The following is a 16,653-nucleotide window of genomic DNA, read 5'->3' as shown; positions in this document are numbered from 1 at the left end:
ATTCTTTCTAGTTTGGCTATGGAAAAACTTGGTTCCTCTTTAGTCACACTGGCTCGGTTGTTCTGCTCAGAATTCTTGTCCTAAACTCCTTAGTCCAAAAGCAGCCAATACAAAGTTTTTAAAAGATGAGCTCCTTAGAGAAAAACTTTGTTTTCCAGCTTTCCTGGCTTAGGCAATAACCTCGTGGTCATTATCATTACCTCGATAAGCTACATTCATAAAACCTCCCCTTTCATCTACCTGCCCCAGAGCTGCTAAGCGTGTGCATGTATGATGACTGAACAGAGACGATTTCAGAGAACAAAATGAAATAGATAGGATTTTAACACTACAACTTAAAACTCTGTCGAGTAGAAGACGTCTTTCCTTCAGGAAGCATTTGTTCATAACCAAGAGAACTAATATATTCCAGTTAATTAAAAAAAACATAGGGGGAAAAACATAGGGACCCGTCCCAGGGCCGGTGGTTAAGTTCGTATGCTCTGCTTCTGTGGCCTGGAGTTTCACTGGTTCAGATCCTGGGCTCGGACATAGCACCACTGGTCAGGCAACGCTGAGGTGGTGTCCCACACAGCACAACCAGAACGACCTACAACTACAATATACAACTATGTACTGGGGGGCTTCGGGGAGAGGAAGAAGAAGAAAAAACAAAGATTGGCAACAGTTGTTAGATCAGGTGCCAATCTTTAAAAATAAATAAACAAATAAAATTTTTTTAATTAAAAAAAGTTAAAAAAACATAGAATGTTAGAACTGGAAAGATATTCAAAGAATCTGAAGGTTAATGCCATCAGCTTCAAGGGCTATTTATTTATTTATTTATTGAGGAAGATTAGCCCTGAGCTAACTACTGCCAGTCCTCCTCTTTTTGCTGAGGAAACCTGGTCCTGAGCTAACATCCGTGCCCATCTTCCTCTGCTTTATATGTGGGACACCTACCACAGCATGGCGTGCCAAGCAGTGCCATGTCCGCACCCAGGATCTGAGCCAGCGAACCCTGGGCCGCCGAGAAGCTGAATGTACGAACTTAACTGCTGTGCCACCGGGCCGGCCCTTCATGGGCTATTTAATCTCTGCGTGTGTACGTTTTGCTTTCTATGTTCATGTGCGACGTGATTTGCACTCTAATCTCTGATTATTGTCATTCTTTAAAAATAAAAAAGACATGTGAAAAATATTGTCTTAAAAATTCTAATTTCTTTAGGATATTCTCTTACCAGCTCTGGGTTTGGCTTTGAAACTTTGAAACATGAGAGAAATATTAAAAAACAGGTGGGGGCCGGCCCCATGGCCAGATGGTTAAGTTTGCGCACTTCCCCTTGGCCGCCCAGAGTTTCGCTGGTTGGGATCCTGGGCAACAACATGGCACCGCGCATCAAGCCATGCTGAGGCGGCATCCCACATAGCAGAGCCAGAGACACTCACAACTAGAACATATACAACTATGTACTAGGGAACTGTGGGGAGAAGAAGAAGAAAGAAAAAAGATTAGCAACAGATGTTAGCTCAGGAGCCAATCTTTAAAAAAAAACAGAATATTTAAAAAAAGAACAGGTGGATCATAGGAATCTTCATAGAAAAGCAGGATTATTAATGTCACCCAATTAGATATGTTACTGGTGACAGTGGAAGTAGACTCAGTCTGTCTTTTCTTCTTCCAGCCACATGATAAGGGTTTACTTATTCACTAAAGAGAATAATATTCATTAAAATGACTTCTCAAGTAAAATGTGTACAATATCCCTATATAAGTAAGCTAGCTAGCTAGCTAAATATGTATAGTATAAATAACCCTATATAGCACTCTAAGCAACTTAAAATGCAGTAACTTAAAAAAGAGAACTCTCCAAACAAGTTACCCTAGAAGATGATGTGTTAACATTTTACCCCCGTGCTTAAAATTCTTCAATGGCTTACCATTGCTTTTAGGATTAAGGGCAGAATTCTTAAGGTGATCTTCAAGCCTCCTGCCTTATTCTACAACCTCATCTTATACCATACTCTCCCAAACTCTTTATGCTCAGCCATACTGGCTTTCCTTCAAGTCTTTGAACATGCTCCAGGGCCTTTGCACATGTGTTCATTCTATCTGGATGCCTTCCTCCACCCGCCTTCTTTGCCTCCTTAGCTGTTATTCATCAGATCTTAGTTTGGTAGTCACTCCCTTAAGGAAACCATCCCAGACTCCTCATTTCAGTTAGATCCTCTTTCTTATGTGCATTCATAAACTGTGTTTTTTTTTCTGTTTGGCACTTACCTCATTTATTTGGCATATTTTTTATCTATTGCTGCATAACAAAGCACCCCAAACTTTAGTGGCTTAAAACGGCAAAACATTTATCGTCTCAAAGCTCCTGCAAATCAGGAACCAGTAGCAGCTTGGTTGGGTGATTCTGGCTCAGAGTCTCTCACGAGGTTGCACTCAAGACTGTCAGCCAGGCTGCAGCCACGTAAAGTCTTGCCTTGGGCTGGAGGATCAGCTCCCAAGTTCACCTGTGGGGCCTCAGTTCCTCACTACATCACCTCTCCCTAGGCCTGCGCGAGTCTCTTCAGAACATGGCAGCCGCCTCACCACAGAGCAAGTGATCCGAGGGAGCAGATGAGAGGGAGCTCCTGCGTCTCTCAGGACCTTGTCTTAGAGGTCACATACTGCCACTTCTGCTTTATTCCGTCTGTTAGAAATGAGGCTTTAAGTCCAAACCACACTAAAGAGGAGGGGAATTGGGCTCCACCTTTTGAGGGGATTTTTGGATATAGCATTTTAAGACTCCCCAGGTGGGTGTTTAGGTAAATGACTGCCTCCCTTACTAGTCTAAGGGTTCCTTGAGAACAGGACCCACATTCCCATTATTCACTGTTTTGTCTCTGGCACCTTCCTGAATGCCTGGTTAAGATACAATCAATCATTCAATAAAAAAAAAAAAAAGAGGGAAAGAGAAAGAAAGAGAGAGAGAGGGAGAAAGAATGCAGGAAGGAAAGAGAAAGAAAGAAGGAAAGAAGGAAGGAAGGAAGGAAAAAAAGAAGGAAAGAGAAAGAAGGAAGGAAGGAAGGAGAGAGAAAGAAAGAGAGGGAGGGATGGAGGGAGGAAGGAAGGAAGAAAAAAAGAAAGAAACTTTGTATTTGAATTCCAGCTATTGAGAACTTTGTACTAATTATGTAACCTTAGTTTCTGGTTTGGAGAAAGCGATAATTATGACTACCTCTCAGATTGTACACCTAAAAGTAATACAATGTTATATGTCAATTAAATCTCATTTAAAAATTAATTTTTTAAAAAAGAATTAAGTAATACAGCCTCTGTAACGCACCTAGCATCGTCTGGCACAGAAGGGGCTCTATAAATGTTACTTCTCCTCATCTTCCTTGCTTCAGTTACCCGTGCAATCCATCCCAAGCCCTGTGCATTCCGCTTCTCAGTCTGTCCTCCCATCCCTGCGGGTCTGTTACTGCTTTTCAGTCGCTACCACTCTCTCTTCCTGCACGCTCCTTTCTATTGGCCTCCTAACAATTTCTCACGCCTCTGGTCTCTATCTAATATGATCCATCCCATGCACTGCAACCATATTATCTTCAAGTCCAGTCCTGATTGTTCACTCCTCTTTTGAAAATATTTATCTTGTCCAAGCTCCCCACAAAGCCAGGGCCTGGTGGAACTTCCCAACTTAATTTCTTGCTCTCCCTACACATACTCTACAGGAAGACCCTTCACTGCCTCCAAGTGTGTGGCCGTCACTCTGTGCTTCCCAACCACGGTGTCTCTGCTCATGCCAGTCTTTCCTTCTTTGAACCCCTATTATAAAATTTATCTTACTGCACTTACGTTATTCTTGTCTCCCAGGAACTAGAAGGTGTGTGCTATTTCTGCTACTAAATTGGAGGCATATTGAAGACTGGGATTGTGTCATTCCTTTTTGCATCCTTTATTGTTGTTGCTCTGCCCTGCACTTGGTAAGTGTATAATAAACTTTTCTTTTAAGAATTTTTATTTATTTATTTGTTATTTATTTTTGTGGTGTGGAAGATTGGCCCTGAGCTAACATCTGTTGCCAATCTTCCTCTTTTTTGTTTTTTTCCTCCCCAAAGCCCCGGTACATAGTTGTACATCCTTCTTGTACATCCTTTTAGTTCTTCTATGTGGGATACCACCTCAGCATGGCTTGATGAGCAGTGTGTAGGTCTGTGCCTAGGATCCAAACCCAGGAACCCTGGACCGCGGAAGCAGAGCATGTAAACTTAACCACTACGCCACTGGGCCAGCCCCAATAAACTTTAGTTAAATGAAATTTGAATTCCAGATTCCTTTTAGTTCCTTAGTTGTGTTGTCTTAATGATACATCCAAGCCCAGGTACCAGCATGATAGAGAAACGTGCTCTGCCAATACCAGTGATTAGAGATTTGACTGCTAGCCATGTGTAACCACATTCTTTTCATGTCTGCATAAACTAAATGGCTCACAATAGCAAATTCTTTAGTAGAGCAATTGCAAAATATAATGTGGGTTACATTTTCCTTTAATTCTCTAAGGCAAGCACCCTTGCCTTAATAATATTAGGACCTCTGTGCTCATTTTTAATCTTCTATAACATTTTCATTATTGCTAATAGGAAGATTATTGTAAATATATTTGAAGACAGAAAATTCTTAAATGATTCTGTGTTATACAGATAATATGCAGTGGTAAATAAGACTGGGGGAAACATCAAATGAATGAAAAGATGAGTCCAATAATATAAGAAATTTTGCCTTTAGATTTCTCTGATAATGCTACAAAAGTAGATGATGTTTTCATATTTTTAATGAATAAAAGTCTGCTTAGAATGCATACACCTAGGGAAATGCTTGCTTTTGGGTCATGAATAGATATCTTTTGGAAACACAGCAAAATTTCAGGCTGAGACTAGCACAGATATGAGAACTATTTACTCTGTGTCTCCTTAATGTAATGCCAGTGGTGTGCAAACATTTTAACCCTGTTAAATTATTTTCATTCTGGTAAGCAGAGAGACATTGGAACTATATTTCCCTGCCCCTTATTTTCTATAAGGGGCATGACTGCTTGAATTCTGTAAATATATGTAACCCTCTCCAGATGGGCAGTGAGCAAAAACTAATCCATGTATTTAAAGGTTGGTAACTTACCCTTCTTCCTCCCATTCCATTAACCCTGGATTTATATAAATTTAGTGAACAACCCTCCTTTACATTAGTATTTATAAGTCTTGAGGTTGCTAAAAACAAATGTTCTTCCAAGATAATAGAGACTTTCTCTTTGGTCAAATGTTAAAACAGCTTAAGCGAGAATGGGCTCATATAACATTAAAACTCTGAGATCTATTGAAAAGCTTCATTTTACAAAAAAAGGAAACTGAGGGTCAGGAAGCTTAAGGACCTCATGGACTCTGCACCACATGGCAAGAAACCCGTGGTCTTGCAGCGTGCTTCCCCTTGGCATTGCCCAGTGGTTAGCCTAGCCCAGAGGGTATCAACCTGGCACCATTGGCATGTTGGGCCAGACATGCCAATGTTCTTTGTTGTTGGGATGCTGTCCTGTGCATTGCAGGATGTTTAGCAGCATCCCTGACCTCTATCCTCTAGATGCCAGTAGCAACCCTCATCCTAGTCCTGACAACAACAAAAGAAGTCTCTAGACGTTTCCAAATGTCCCCTGGGAATAAAATCACCTACTCCCACCCCCCGATTGATAACAACTGGTCTATCCCAGGCCATCTTATTGTTTTAGTCAACTATTTATTCTCTTTTATGTTTCCTGGGCAAATACCTTAAGACTCTAATGCATCGTGTTCAGTATTAGAGCTCTGAGTGGTTTATATGAGAAACCACAGTCTTTCTAAGAAAAAGGACTTGGCTGCTTTTTTTTGGCACATACAAATACAGCTAAGACAAAACTCTGGCTGGGGTTAGTCAACCCCAACTTTCAGCATCAGGGAGGTTAAGACAGGGACAAACTACAGGCTGACCGTTTTGATCCATGTTTAATGAAAAAGAAGTTACCTGAATAGAAATTGACATAAAACAAAGAAATCAATTTGGGAAAATACGGTGGTAAATAGAATTAGGGGAAAATCATTTTAATCTTGAATTTACTCATATATTCCTACTAGTTATTACTGACCACAACATCTCCTTAAATCCAAACCAAAGTAATAGCTATAATTGTACTGATGTTTTCAGGGGAACTCACCAAAGTACTATCCACATAATACTTTTCCATTTCTCCCATGTCCCAGAACACACACAAGCAAAGGCAGAGATGTTTACTGGGAGGTAACGCGCCATAAAGAAAATGCAGCCTTATCAGCTTTTTATTACACCAGCAAGTTAGCACTGGCAAATGTGCTATCGGCACCAGCATCCTCTCTGTTAATATTTTCATGAGAAAGCTTTTGTGATATGCAACCATTTATTCTTAGTACAATCAATCATTGAGGAATTAAACCAACTCTGGTGAATGTAAATACATGCGGGGAGGTTTCTGACGGTTCAGATTTGAGCATGGTTGAAGTATCAAAGATGTGAAATTTAAAAATACAAGAGCTGGCACTGCAAGGAGCATCTTTCTGCTTTATCTCACAGCTTCATTCCGTTCAGCTCCTGCTGCTTAATGGAGTCAGTCAATATTCTATTTTTATCATTTTCTACCCAGATGTACAACAGCATCATAGCTTCCTAAATAAGACAAAAAATATCTTTGGAAAAGAATTACGATCTCTGAAAACATATACTGGTGATAAGTTCGCTTTAATTCTCTTACTTAAAATAAAATATCCCTTCTCTCAAACTAGATCTGGCCAGCATTAAACTCATTATAGACCTTTGCCATGCAGGTAATAAGAGAAGACATAGATTTTATTCACCATCTCTTTAAAATAAAAATCTTTTGGCCAGTGCATGGCGGTCACCAACCTCTTAGGCTTACATTGAATAATTTAAAGTTAGGAGGAGCCCTGTCTCTTCTGATACTGTATTCTCAGTTTTTCCAGTTGCTCTACACATTGTGACTGGGCCAACTTCAACGTCCGGTTCTCCTCCGTCAGCGCCTCGAATTCCCGAGCCAGCTGAGCAGCATCCAGCTTCTCCTTTTCCGCCTGATCCAGCTTGGCAAGCAGCTCCTTTCTGAAGATTCAAGGGGGCAGGTAAGGAAGAAGCACAAAACTGAATGCAAACAAATTCAAATATGCAGTAAGAGCAGAATGGAAGCAAAATGTTTCATCCTGCTCTTCTAAATTTTACCCATCTCTACTTGCCTCCAACTACTTTCTTTTATTTTTCCAGCTTCGCAGGTTTTAGATCCCTTTATTTTACTCTCGCACCTTGACTAGACACATCCAAAATACTAAACATACACAAAAAAAGCTCAAGAAGTCCTTCCACAGTCAAAACAGAGGATCCTTTTAGAAGCACAACAAATTGTAAAAATTACATATACACATATATATGCATATACAGATACGTAGATAGGTATGCCATCTCTCTGAGAGAGAGAACCTCAATAGTGTGTAGTGTTGGGGAAGGGAGAATAAAGCACATTGAGGAATGTTTTTAATAATTAGTGATATATGGGAGTTCTTTATACTATTTTTGCAACTTTTCTGTAAGTTTAAAACTATCAAAATAAAAAGTTACCCTGGGAAAACGACAAAAAGCAAATCAGAATAGAAGTTCTAGTATTTTCTTCCTGCACCAATGGACTGCCTTTAGTGACATCTAATTTGGTGACCACTGAGCAAAACCAGACATTGGAAAGGAAATGCCCATCAGGGACAAAGGGAAGATAATCTGGAAAGTTGATATGCATATACTCAAAGTTCCTTCGGGCTCTTACTGATCTTTGAATCTTGCATGGTGTTTAGAATATAAAGGCTCCCAATAAATATTTGCTGAATGAATAACTGAAGAGTAAGTTATGTCAGAGACAAATAAGGTATATTTTAAAGATGAGGAAATAGAAACTCAAAGTGCTAATTTAACTGAAAAAGTTATACAGCTAATAAGAAAGAGCCAGCATTCAAACCTATCCTTCTGATGAAATGTTTAGGGCTTTTTGTCTCTAAGCATATTTTAAGGAATAAATGTCAACAATTAAATATTAGTAAATTTCCTATGTAACTATCTTAAAGAAATAGATGAATAAACTTATACAAATAAAAAAGAGACTTGCCTCTAAATCCTCCCCCCATCAGATCATCTATTCCTGTTCTTTTTTTCCTTTCAAATTAACTGTGTCACACAAATAATTCATGTGGAAATAGATTTCTGCTTTCACATCATGGAACGGAAGTTGGCAGTATTGGGTATAACAATGACTATTGTCCTTGTTCCATATCTGAGTTCATTTAAAACTCCTGAGGACATCTGATATTAGTTTTGACTGCTAGGGAAAATAAATCACAAAATCACAGATTTTTCAACTAAAAGGAATGGTCAAGATTGTCTAGTCCAATCTTCTTGCATCAGAGAAAGTCAATAATAATTTCTTCCTTACTGGAATCAAGAAAACTCAACTGATAGGTTTCTAAATTAGTTTCATGTATTTGATAAGCAATTATACATGTATTCAATGACTACTCAAGACATCTGTTGTCTCCAGTCTAGGACCTATTTATATAGACATATTTATGTTCCTCCATTAGCAATTCGTAATTAAACCCTGGCACATCAAGCTGCAGAGACAATCTTATAAATAGACGATCTGAAGAATAAATCAATGTCTATAATTGGCTAGAATGTGGTCTTGTCTTTGGTTTCTCGTTTATCATGTCTCTCATTCCCTTCAACGTAATGTAATATGGGGGTAGGAGACCACAGTTGAAGTCAAGAACCTGTAACACAGATTTCCACATGACGCACCTCAACAGTGAGAAGGCCATCACCTTTGGTCCACTGTGCATCATCTCCCGTCCCCATCCTAAGCCACATGCCTGGAAAAGTTTTTATTTGCAAAGACAAATCGAGGAAGGGAAAGTCCAAGTGGGTTGCTAAAGAGAACTTTGAAACTTTCTGGAAACTAATTCCAAAATTAAGGAGATTCTTTATGTTGCAGAAGGTTGGGACATGGATTCATCATTAGAACAAATATTTCTTTGTTTCTGGAAAAACCACTACCATGGTTCTTGGGACTTTCAAAGTTGACTAAAGACTTTTATTTGGAAAAGACAAAAATCCTAGGTTTCAATGAGCTAAAGAGTTTTGGGTAATAATGTAACAAAATACTATCTTCATCATAGGGAAAATTTTATTTTAAATAATGAGATAGACTGCACTGTGGGTGGTTCTTGAGAGATGTGTATTCTCGTACTAGCATTTATACACAGGAGAGAAGGAGTAGATGCCTCATGAGGACAAAAAGGAAGTGAAAGTCCACCTTCATTTTATACAGGTGGAGGAACAATAAAGGTCTCGAAATGAAATTTCCGGAGCACAGTCTAGACTGTGGTGTTGGAGCCCTAAAAAGAATAACGCATGAAGAACAAATGTATTTCATCTTTTGGGAACCAAAAGGCAACACTATATCCTTGCAGGAAGAAGTGACATTTGCTCTAAAGTAGAGTTTCTCGCCTTGACACAATTGACCTTTTGGCCCAGACGTCTCTTTGTTGGTTGTGGCTGTCCTACACATTGGCAATATAGAAGGTTTAGCATTCTTAGCCTCTACTTACTAGATGACAGTAGCACCTCCCCCAAGCACACCTCCCACCCCTTGCATTCATTATAACCAAAAATGTCTCTAGACATTGCCCTTGTCCTTTGGCTGGAGGTTGGCAGGGGGAGGATTCAGCTTGGTTAAGAGCCACAACTCTAAAAGGAAGTGGAGTTTCCCACTATCCATAGCCTAAAAAGAGTTAACTCAGAGACAGGAATAAGGTGAAAGGCAAAATGTTTCCTCGGTCTGCTCCCCCAGAGATTGGAGCCTCTTTCCTTAGCAAAGGAGACCTACTTAAAGGCATTCTCATTGAGTAGAGGTAAAGATTCTGTCTGTTTTAATATGGTTCTTCAGACAGAGGGTTAGGTGGAGAGACACCTGGGAATGAGATTCCAGTTAAAAGACTGGACTGCATGTAGTCAGGTGGCATAAAAGGCCCAAATCGTTATGATCGGGCATGAATGGAAAGTATGATCTCACAGCCTGATGACATTTGGGATATTGGGATTTCACATAAAACTCAATCCTAAAATGAAAGAATCCCTTTGGCTATGCCTCTGCCTCCTTAAGCAAAGTGAAGAACCGAGACAGTTCTTTGGTCCTTCCATTCATTCTCTCCACAACTATTTACTGAAATCCTATTGCAAACAAGGCACTGTCCTCAATTCTTGTTAGCCAAGGTAGTCTTGGGAAGCCTATCTCCACAGTTGAAAGATGAACTCAAATCCTACACCTTACCCATATCTTAGGAAAGAGGATGGAAAATTTCCCCCACGTTACTACAACCCTGCAAACACTTGTGGAGAAATATCTCCATTTACTTTTTTTTTTTTATGACAGTGGAAACCTAATTTCTGAGGACTGAGTAAATCCTTAAGAAAAATATGCTTGGAATAGAAAAGTGAGGTTTCTTTTTCAATGTTTTCTAGATGCGGGATCCTTTTTCAAAGAAAAGCATACCCTGAAGTGAAGTAAATAAAACAGATAAAGTTGGCCCTTCTCTGGTTGGTCCCTGTACACTGATACCTCTGATCCCAATCTTTGAGATGTTTCCCAGAACACAGTTTAAAACCTCTGCCTTCAGGAATGTCCTAATGAAATAAACGTTTCTGACTAAACATAAAAAGCTCTTGTTATTGGAAATTTCAGGATAAATTAAATACCATGACTAAAAACAAATCAAAACAGGGCTATTTTTAGACTATGCTTTTACAAATCACATATGCTCCCTTTTTCCCCATCCTGATATGTTCCCCTCAATGAGATGTTGCTCCATCAATCATATTTTATATATTTTTGAAAGACATGAAGATATAGGTCTAACGTTGATTGTGGTATTCCCATAGGAAAACCCTTTCCAATGTTTTTCCTGAACCCACTAAAATTATATAAGGTTTTTTCAACTCAATAATAAATAGACAAATAACCCAATTAAAAATGAGTAAAAGATATAAATGGACATTTCTCCAAGAATACATAGAAATGTAAAAAAGCACATGAAAAGCTGCTCAACATTTTTAGCTATCAGGGAAGCATAAATCAAAACCACAATGAGACATTATTTTATACCCACTAGGATGGCTATAACCAAAAAGATATAATAAGCATTGGTGAAGACGTGGAGAAATCGGAACCTTCATATATTTCTGGTGGGAATATAAAATTGTGCAGCCACTTCAGAAACTGTCTGGAGTTCCTCAAAGGTTTACACATTGAGTTATCACATGACCCAGCAACACTACTCCAAGATACACACCGAAGTGAATTAAAAACAGGCGTCTACACAAAAACCTGTACATGAATGTTGCCAGCAGCATATTCATCACAGCCAAAAATGCAAACAACCCAAATGCCCATCAACTGGTAAAGAGATAAAGAAAATGTGGTCTATCCCTACAATGGAATATTATTTGGCAACAAAAAGGAACGAAGTCCTGATGCATGAGACCACGTGGAGGAACCTTGAAAACATCATGTTAAGTAAAAGAAGCCAGTCACAAAAGACCACATATTGTATGATTCTATTTATAAGAAATGTCCAGAATAGGCAAATCCATAGAAAGTAGATTAGAGGGTGACAGTGGCTGGGTGGGGGGAGGGAGGAATGGGCAGTGACTGCTCAAGGGTACAAGGTTTCTCTCCAGGATGATGAAAATGCTCTAGATTTGTGATAATGGTTACACAACTCTGTGAATGTCCTGAAAACCATTTAATTTTTTTTTAAATTATGTAACATTTTTCAACTTGGCTTTTCTGAGTTTACCTCTTTGCCTGATATTCTAAGTCAATCTTCTAACCACCACAGCACCTAGCACAACGTTTCATACATAGAGCAGACAAGTGGTTTTTCCTTTGGACAAGATCACTCTATCTGGAGCAAAGCAACCTTCACAGCTGATCTATTTGTAGTTTAATCATATACTTTAAAAACTTTCTGCCAAACAATTTGGCGATAAATTTCAAAAGTCATAAAATCACTATATTCCATTTCCATAAGTTTCTATTACATACACAAAAAACTGCAGGTGTTGTATAAAAATGCTTATGTTATAATATTTATTGAAAAACAGCCTGTACATGTTTCATGTTACTATATATGCAATTCTATAAAAATATCTATTCACATGTAAAAGGTCCAGAAAGAAATAGGCAAAAATGATAACAGGAGTTCTGTAAAGATGTCAGAATTCTTGGTAATTTTTTAAAGGTTTCAATAAAATTATCATTTTTTTTCAAGTGAAAAGAAAAAAAAATTTTCAATAAAAGCAGGAACAAGCTTTTCTTACATCATTGGTCAATAAGCCAGAAGTGATTCTTTAGACTAAATTCACCCCATGCTGAGTTTATAATCCTAGAAAATGTTTGACTGTACCCATCCAATAGAAATGATTTAGAATAATAGTTCATCAACTCTTTTCCTCCTCGCTCCTCTGCGGCCTCCCAAACTTGGTCCAGGGAGACCCCCTCTGGAGATGAGAGAGAAGTTCAGCTTAACCTACGTCTGCGTAACTCCAATAAAGAGAAACTCTTTAAAATACCTGAGTTAATGTCTAACTTACACTGGCCAATCACCAGAGGCAATGTGATCAGTCACACTCTATGAAATGATGGGGAAGAAATTCTCATCCAAATCACCAAAAAACAGAGGGCGAATTACTTGGGTCAAATCCATTTGGCCCAGTTTCTCTTGCTTAAAAACAAAGACTGTTCAGGAAAACATCTGTTGCAAAATGAATTTCCACTTCAGTAAAGTTAATGAAAACAGTGCTTATTGATAACCTTTGGAGGACCAACTTCATGCATTTCTAGGTGTAAGATATAGTCATACTTCCTATTTTAACAATTTATCTCAGCAATCCTTTATTGCCGATGTTGACTCTGTGTTTTAAATATAGACAACAGAAATTACAAATAAAACATGTGTGCACAGAGGATATTACTATGTCCTATAATCAGCCACTCTAAGTCACCTTCACTGGTATTTGACCCTGTGCACAGCTACCTGCTTGGTGACTGGGTACAAAGAGATGTCTAAGGGTGTCTGTGTCTGTGGGGAACTGTACACAGTCAGAAAGGCATGACAGAAACTTAAATGGATAACTCTTGATAGTACTAGCTTACAATAACTGCCAAAAGGATCATTCCAGTGAATTTTCCTTCACTCAGGAGAAGAGCTGACCACTGCAGGATGGTTGGGGCAAGGATATGGGTTAAGGCTTCCCAAGGAAGGGTAGCATTTGCGCAGACAAAGAGCAAGGAAGGAGTGCTCTAGACTTCGAGCTTGGTCTGAGCAAGGGCACAGAGGCAGGAGGGTGGGCTCCTGCCCTGAGAAAAGTGAATAGGCCAGTGTAGCTGAAGATGAGGGAGGAGCTGGAACATTCCACAGAGGTACTAAGGCCATACTGAGGTATGTCTTGAAATCCAGGCCAAGAACTGGGTGTCTTTTTCAAGCAATGTGAAACTGAAGGCAGGGAAACCAGTTATAACATTACGTTGACCGAGATTTACAGCACTAAGTCCCGATCCCAAAGGCTAAAAGCAGGAATGGAGAAAAAGAAACTTGGCTTTATGAAAAAGAAAGGAAAAAAATAGTAAAAGGATTTGGCCTTTGCCTCACATCTAGCTGATTATTTAAGAAGAGAAAGAAAAAAAAGACAATATTACAATTTCAAGAAGAGTCCAAAGTTCAAATAGGTTTGAGGAGGAAAAAAGATTAGATTTATAGAAACAGCAGGGATATGTTTCAATGAAAGACCAGACAAGTCACTCTCATAACATTACCCTATCATATTTTTTTAAATGCAACATACAAAAATATAAACTTACAGAACACATAATTTAGTGGATGAGTCTTGCATTGCCAAAAAAAAGAAGAAAAAGCCACACACAGGTTAGTTTAAATAGCAAAGTTCTCCAGTAGCTGTGATCTGAAGAGCTTACAAATAAATATGTAATTACTTGCCTTTTTTCTGTCACGAAATCGCAGTTCACACACACACACACACACAACGCGGGAACATACATTTATGGGCTACTGATTATTCAGTCTTCTTTAACTTCATCACTGGTCACATTATGAATAAGCTTCTTCAGTTCTTTTATGAAACTTTTTTAGGACTCAGATTGTGTGCAATCTGAACATTCTAATCAATTTACGAAAACTCTTAGACTCATCTTCCCCTCATAAGTCTGAGACGTAGAGCCCTAAAACCCATACCACCCCACCATGTTATACTGTCCAACTGTCATTCTTGGGAGGTCTCCAAAGAGTCCCAAGAATTTCATAAATTTTTCAAAACAAAATATATTTCACTTGCTTTGATTTAATAATTAAGTCATGAATATATATCATGTGTCACTCCAGTAAGAGGAAGGGGAGAGCTAGAACGTTAAAGATAATATGTTTGGATTATGTGTCACTTGTTCCACAAAAATTTCTTGGGCATCTTTATGCCATGGACTGTGTGTGGCTTCAGGAACACGATGGCGAGCAACACTTGACTCTCCCTGCTCTTATGGCACTTACCACTTAGTAAGAAATGCAAATATTAATCAAAAGATCTCCCTAATAAATAGGCAAGTGCAAGCTGATCATTGCTGTGACAGAAAGGTGTCTGATGCTTTGAAAGAATGAAAGAATGGGGACAACTGGGGTGAACATCGGCAGATTAAAATTCAATTAAAAAGGAGAATTCTGAAACAAAAACTTATGAGTGAGTAAAATTAGCATGCTTTAATTAACAGAACTGTGTTATTCCCTACAGCAGAACTGTAGCGTTAATAGAAGCTATCAAGATAAAACCTTTGACTATTGGACTATAAAATACAGTTAGTCAACAAATATATTTACATTATTCCAAGAGCTAGCCCAGCGGGAACTCCACCATGTAAGCATTAATTAAAATTCACCCCAGGCCAAAGTGCTCTGGGACCTATGGGCAACATTCACAAGGAACATCTTACGACTCTGGGTGGTATTTTGACATTTTTAATTTCCTGAACTAAAAATGCTTATTAAAAAATTAAGTTTTGGATAGGAAGTTCTCCTGCGGTCCCTCTCACTACTCTGTAAAGTATTTAATCTACAGTAGTTCCACTGGGATCATTTCTATAATCAAACATGACATACATGCTAGTTTCCTAGTAACCTCTCAACTCTGGAATGTCATTCCTCCTCCCTTCCTCCCTCCCCCTCACTCTCATGCTCACACTATCCCCTCCCACCTGTCCCCACTCCATGACCAGTAGACCGTGCTCAGAGGCGAGGGCACTACTCACTTCCTTTCCTCAAGCAGAGCGATTTCCTTTTTGACCTCATGGTATTCTTCCGCTATTTGGCAGTGCTGTTTGAACACCTCCATGGATTCCAGCGAGTCATGACAAGGCGGCAGAGGCTTCACAAACAACAAGAAGAAATCAGTACATTTTCTTGCATCAGAATAAATTATCAACCATTTTGCTCTGCTGAGGTTCTTTAAAGGGAAATTTTTTGCGCGAGAATAGCATCATCAGTCAACATTGGACAGAATTCGGCTGATTCCACTTGACTAAAAATAGAGAGGCGGACTGATGTTCCCCACATTCATCTTCCAGTGTCATTCACGGGCATTCCCAGGCCGGAGCCAGAGCTGCGAGACCCATTATGTGTCAGTACCTGCCAAGCGTTGGAGTAAAAATAAGTCTCCTAATAATTCCACGCTTCTCCCTAGAAATCTTAAACTCTGCTTTAGAGAATGGTAGTGATGGGGAAATATTCAGTTGTCTGTTTCAATTACCCCTTGCTTTCTGTTCCTGTAGCCCAGAGGCATAAACTCATTTTATGTAGGGGAGTTGCTCTATGAGAGAGGCTCTCTTCTGAGAAATGCATCCAAACTAAAGAAATGATGCTGGGCAGGAAATAACACTTTCAAGGATTAACAAACCAGACAAAGACCAAACCCCAAGTAAAAAGATGCTTATAATATGTGAGGTCAAAGAACATGAATTTGTAGCTTTGCTTTTCTCCTATCCATGAAGAAAACAAAGGCCAGCATGGCAAGCCTTGCTAACCACAACACATTGAAAATCCTACTTATGGAAATTAAAGAACTAGCTACCCCTGAGTTTACAATTCTAATTTCTAGTTAGCAACGCCACTAGAAGCATTATTTTTAGGAACACTGGTTAATAGTCTTTTAAAGAGTTTTTTAATCACTTTTTTCAATTATTTATGGAAAAAAGTGTTATATAATTTTGGAGAAATACAATTTCACTGTTAAAAGGGCTCTTCAGTCTAATCCTTTCTTCACAATAGTCTATACATGTAAGCTTTGTGTCTAACTCATATTCTCACTAATTTTATAGTAAATTGAGAACTAATGAATTTTTTAGTACTTGCTCCTTTCATTATATTCTTCAAGGACACAGATTTCTTTGGGTGTCATATTTAGCGACCCCACCAAAGATGCAATAGAAATCTATAAAGTTTATTGTCTGATTGATAGATGAG

At 38.8% G+C, this 16,653-nt stretch overlaps 1 protein-coding gene across 8 annotated transcripts in view; it reads right to left on the bottom strand.

Annotated features, from left to right (window-relative positions):
- Positions 1-5,978: 5,978 nt before the first annotated feature.
- The window catches only part of MAP3K7CL (MAP3K7 C-terminal like), a 97,023-nt gene continuing 86,348 nt past the window's right edge, over positions 5,979-16,653 (bottom strand). For all 8 annotated transcript variants that reach the window (XM_070252073.1, XM_070252074.1, XM_023629985.2 and 5 more), the window contains 2 exons: positions 15,444-15,559; positions 5,979-7,138 (listed from right to left, as the gene is read on the bottom strand). In XM_070252073.1, coding sequence (XP_070108174.1) covers positions 6,958-7,138; positions 15,444-15,559 — 297 coding nt within the window. In that variant the 3' untranslated portion in view covers positions 5,979-6,957. The remainder of the gene's footprint in view (positions 7,139-15,443; positions 15,560-16,653) is intronic.

Source organism: Equus caballus, chromosome 26 (genome assembly GCF_041296265.1).
Source record: "Equus caballus isolate H_3958 breed thoroughbred chromosome 26, TB-T2T, whole genome shotgun sequence".
NCBI lineage: Eukaryota > Metazoa > Chordata > Mammalia > Perissodactyla > Equidae > Equus > Equus caballus.
The sequence above is the reverse complement of the archived record's forward strand: the minus strand, read 5'-3'. Positions and strand labels throughout refer to the sequence as shown.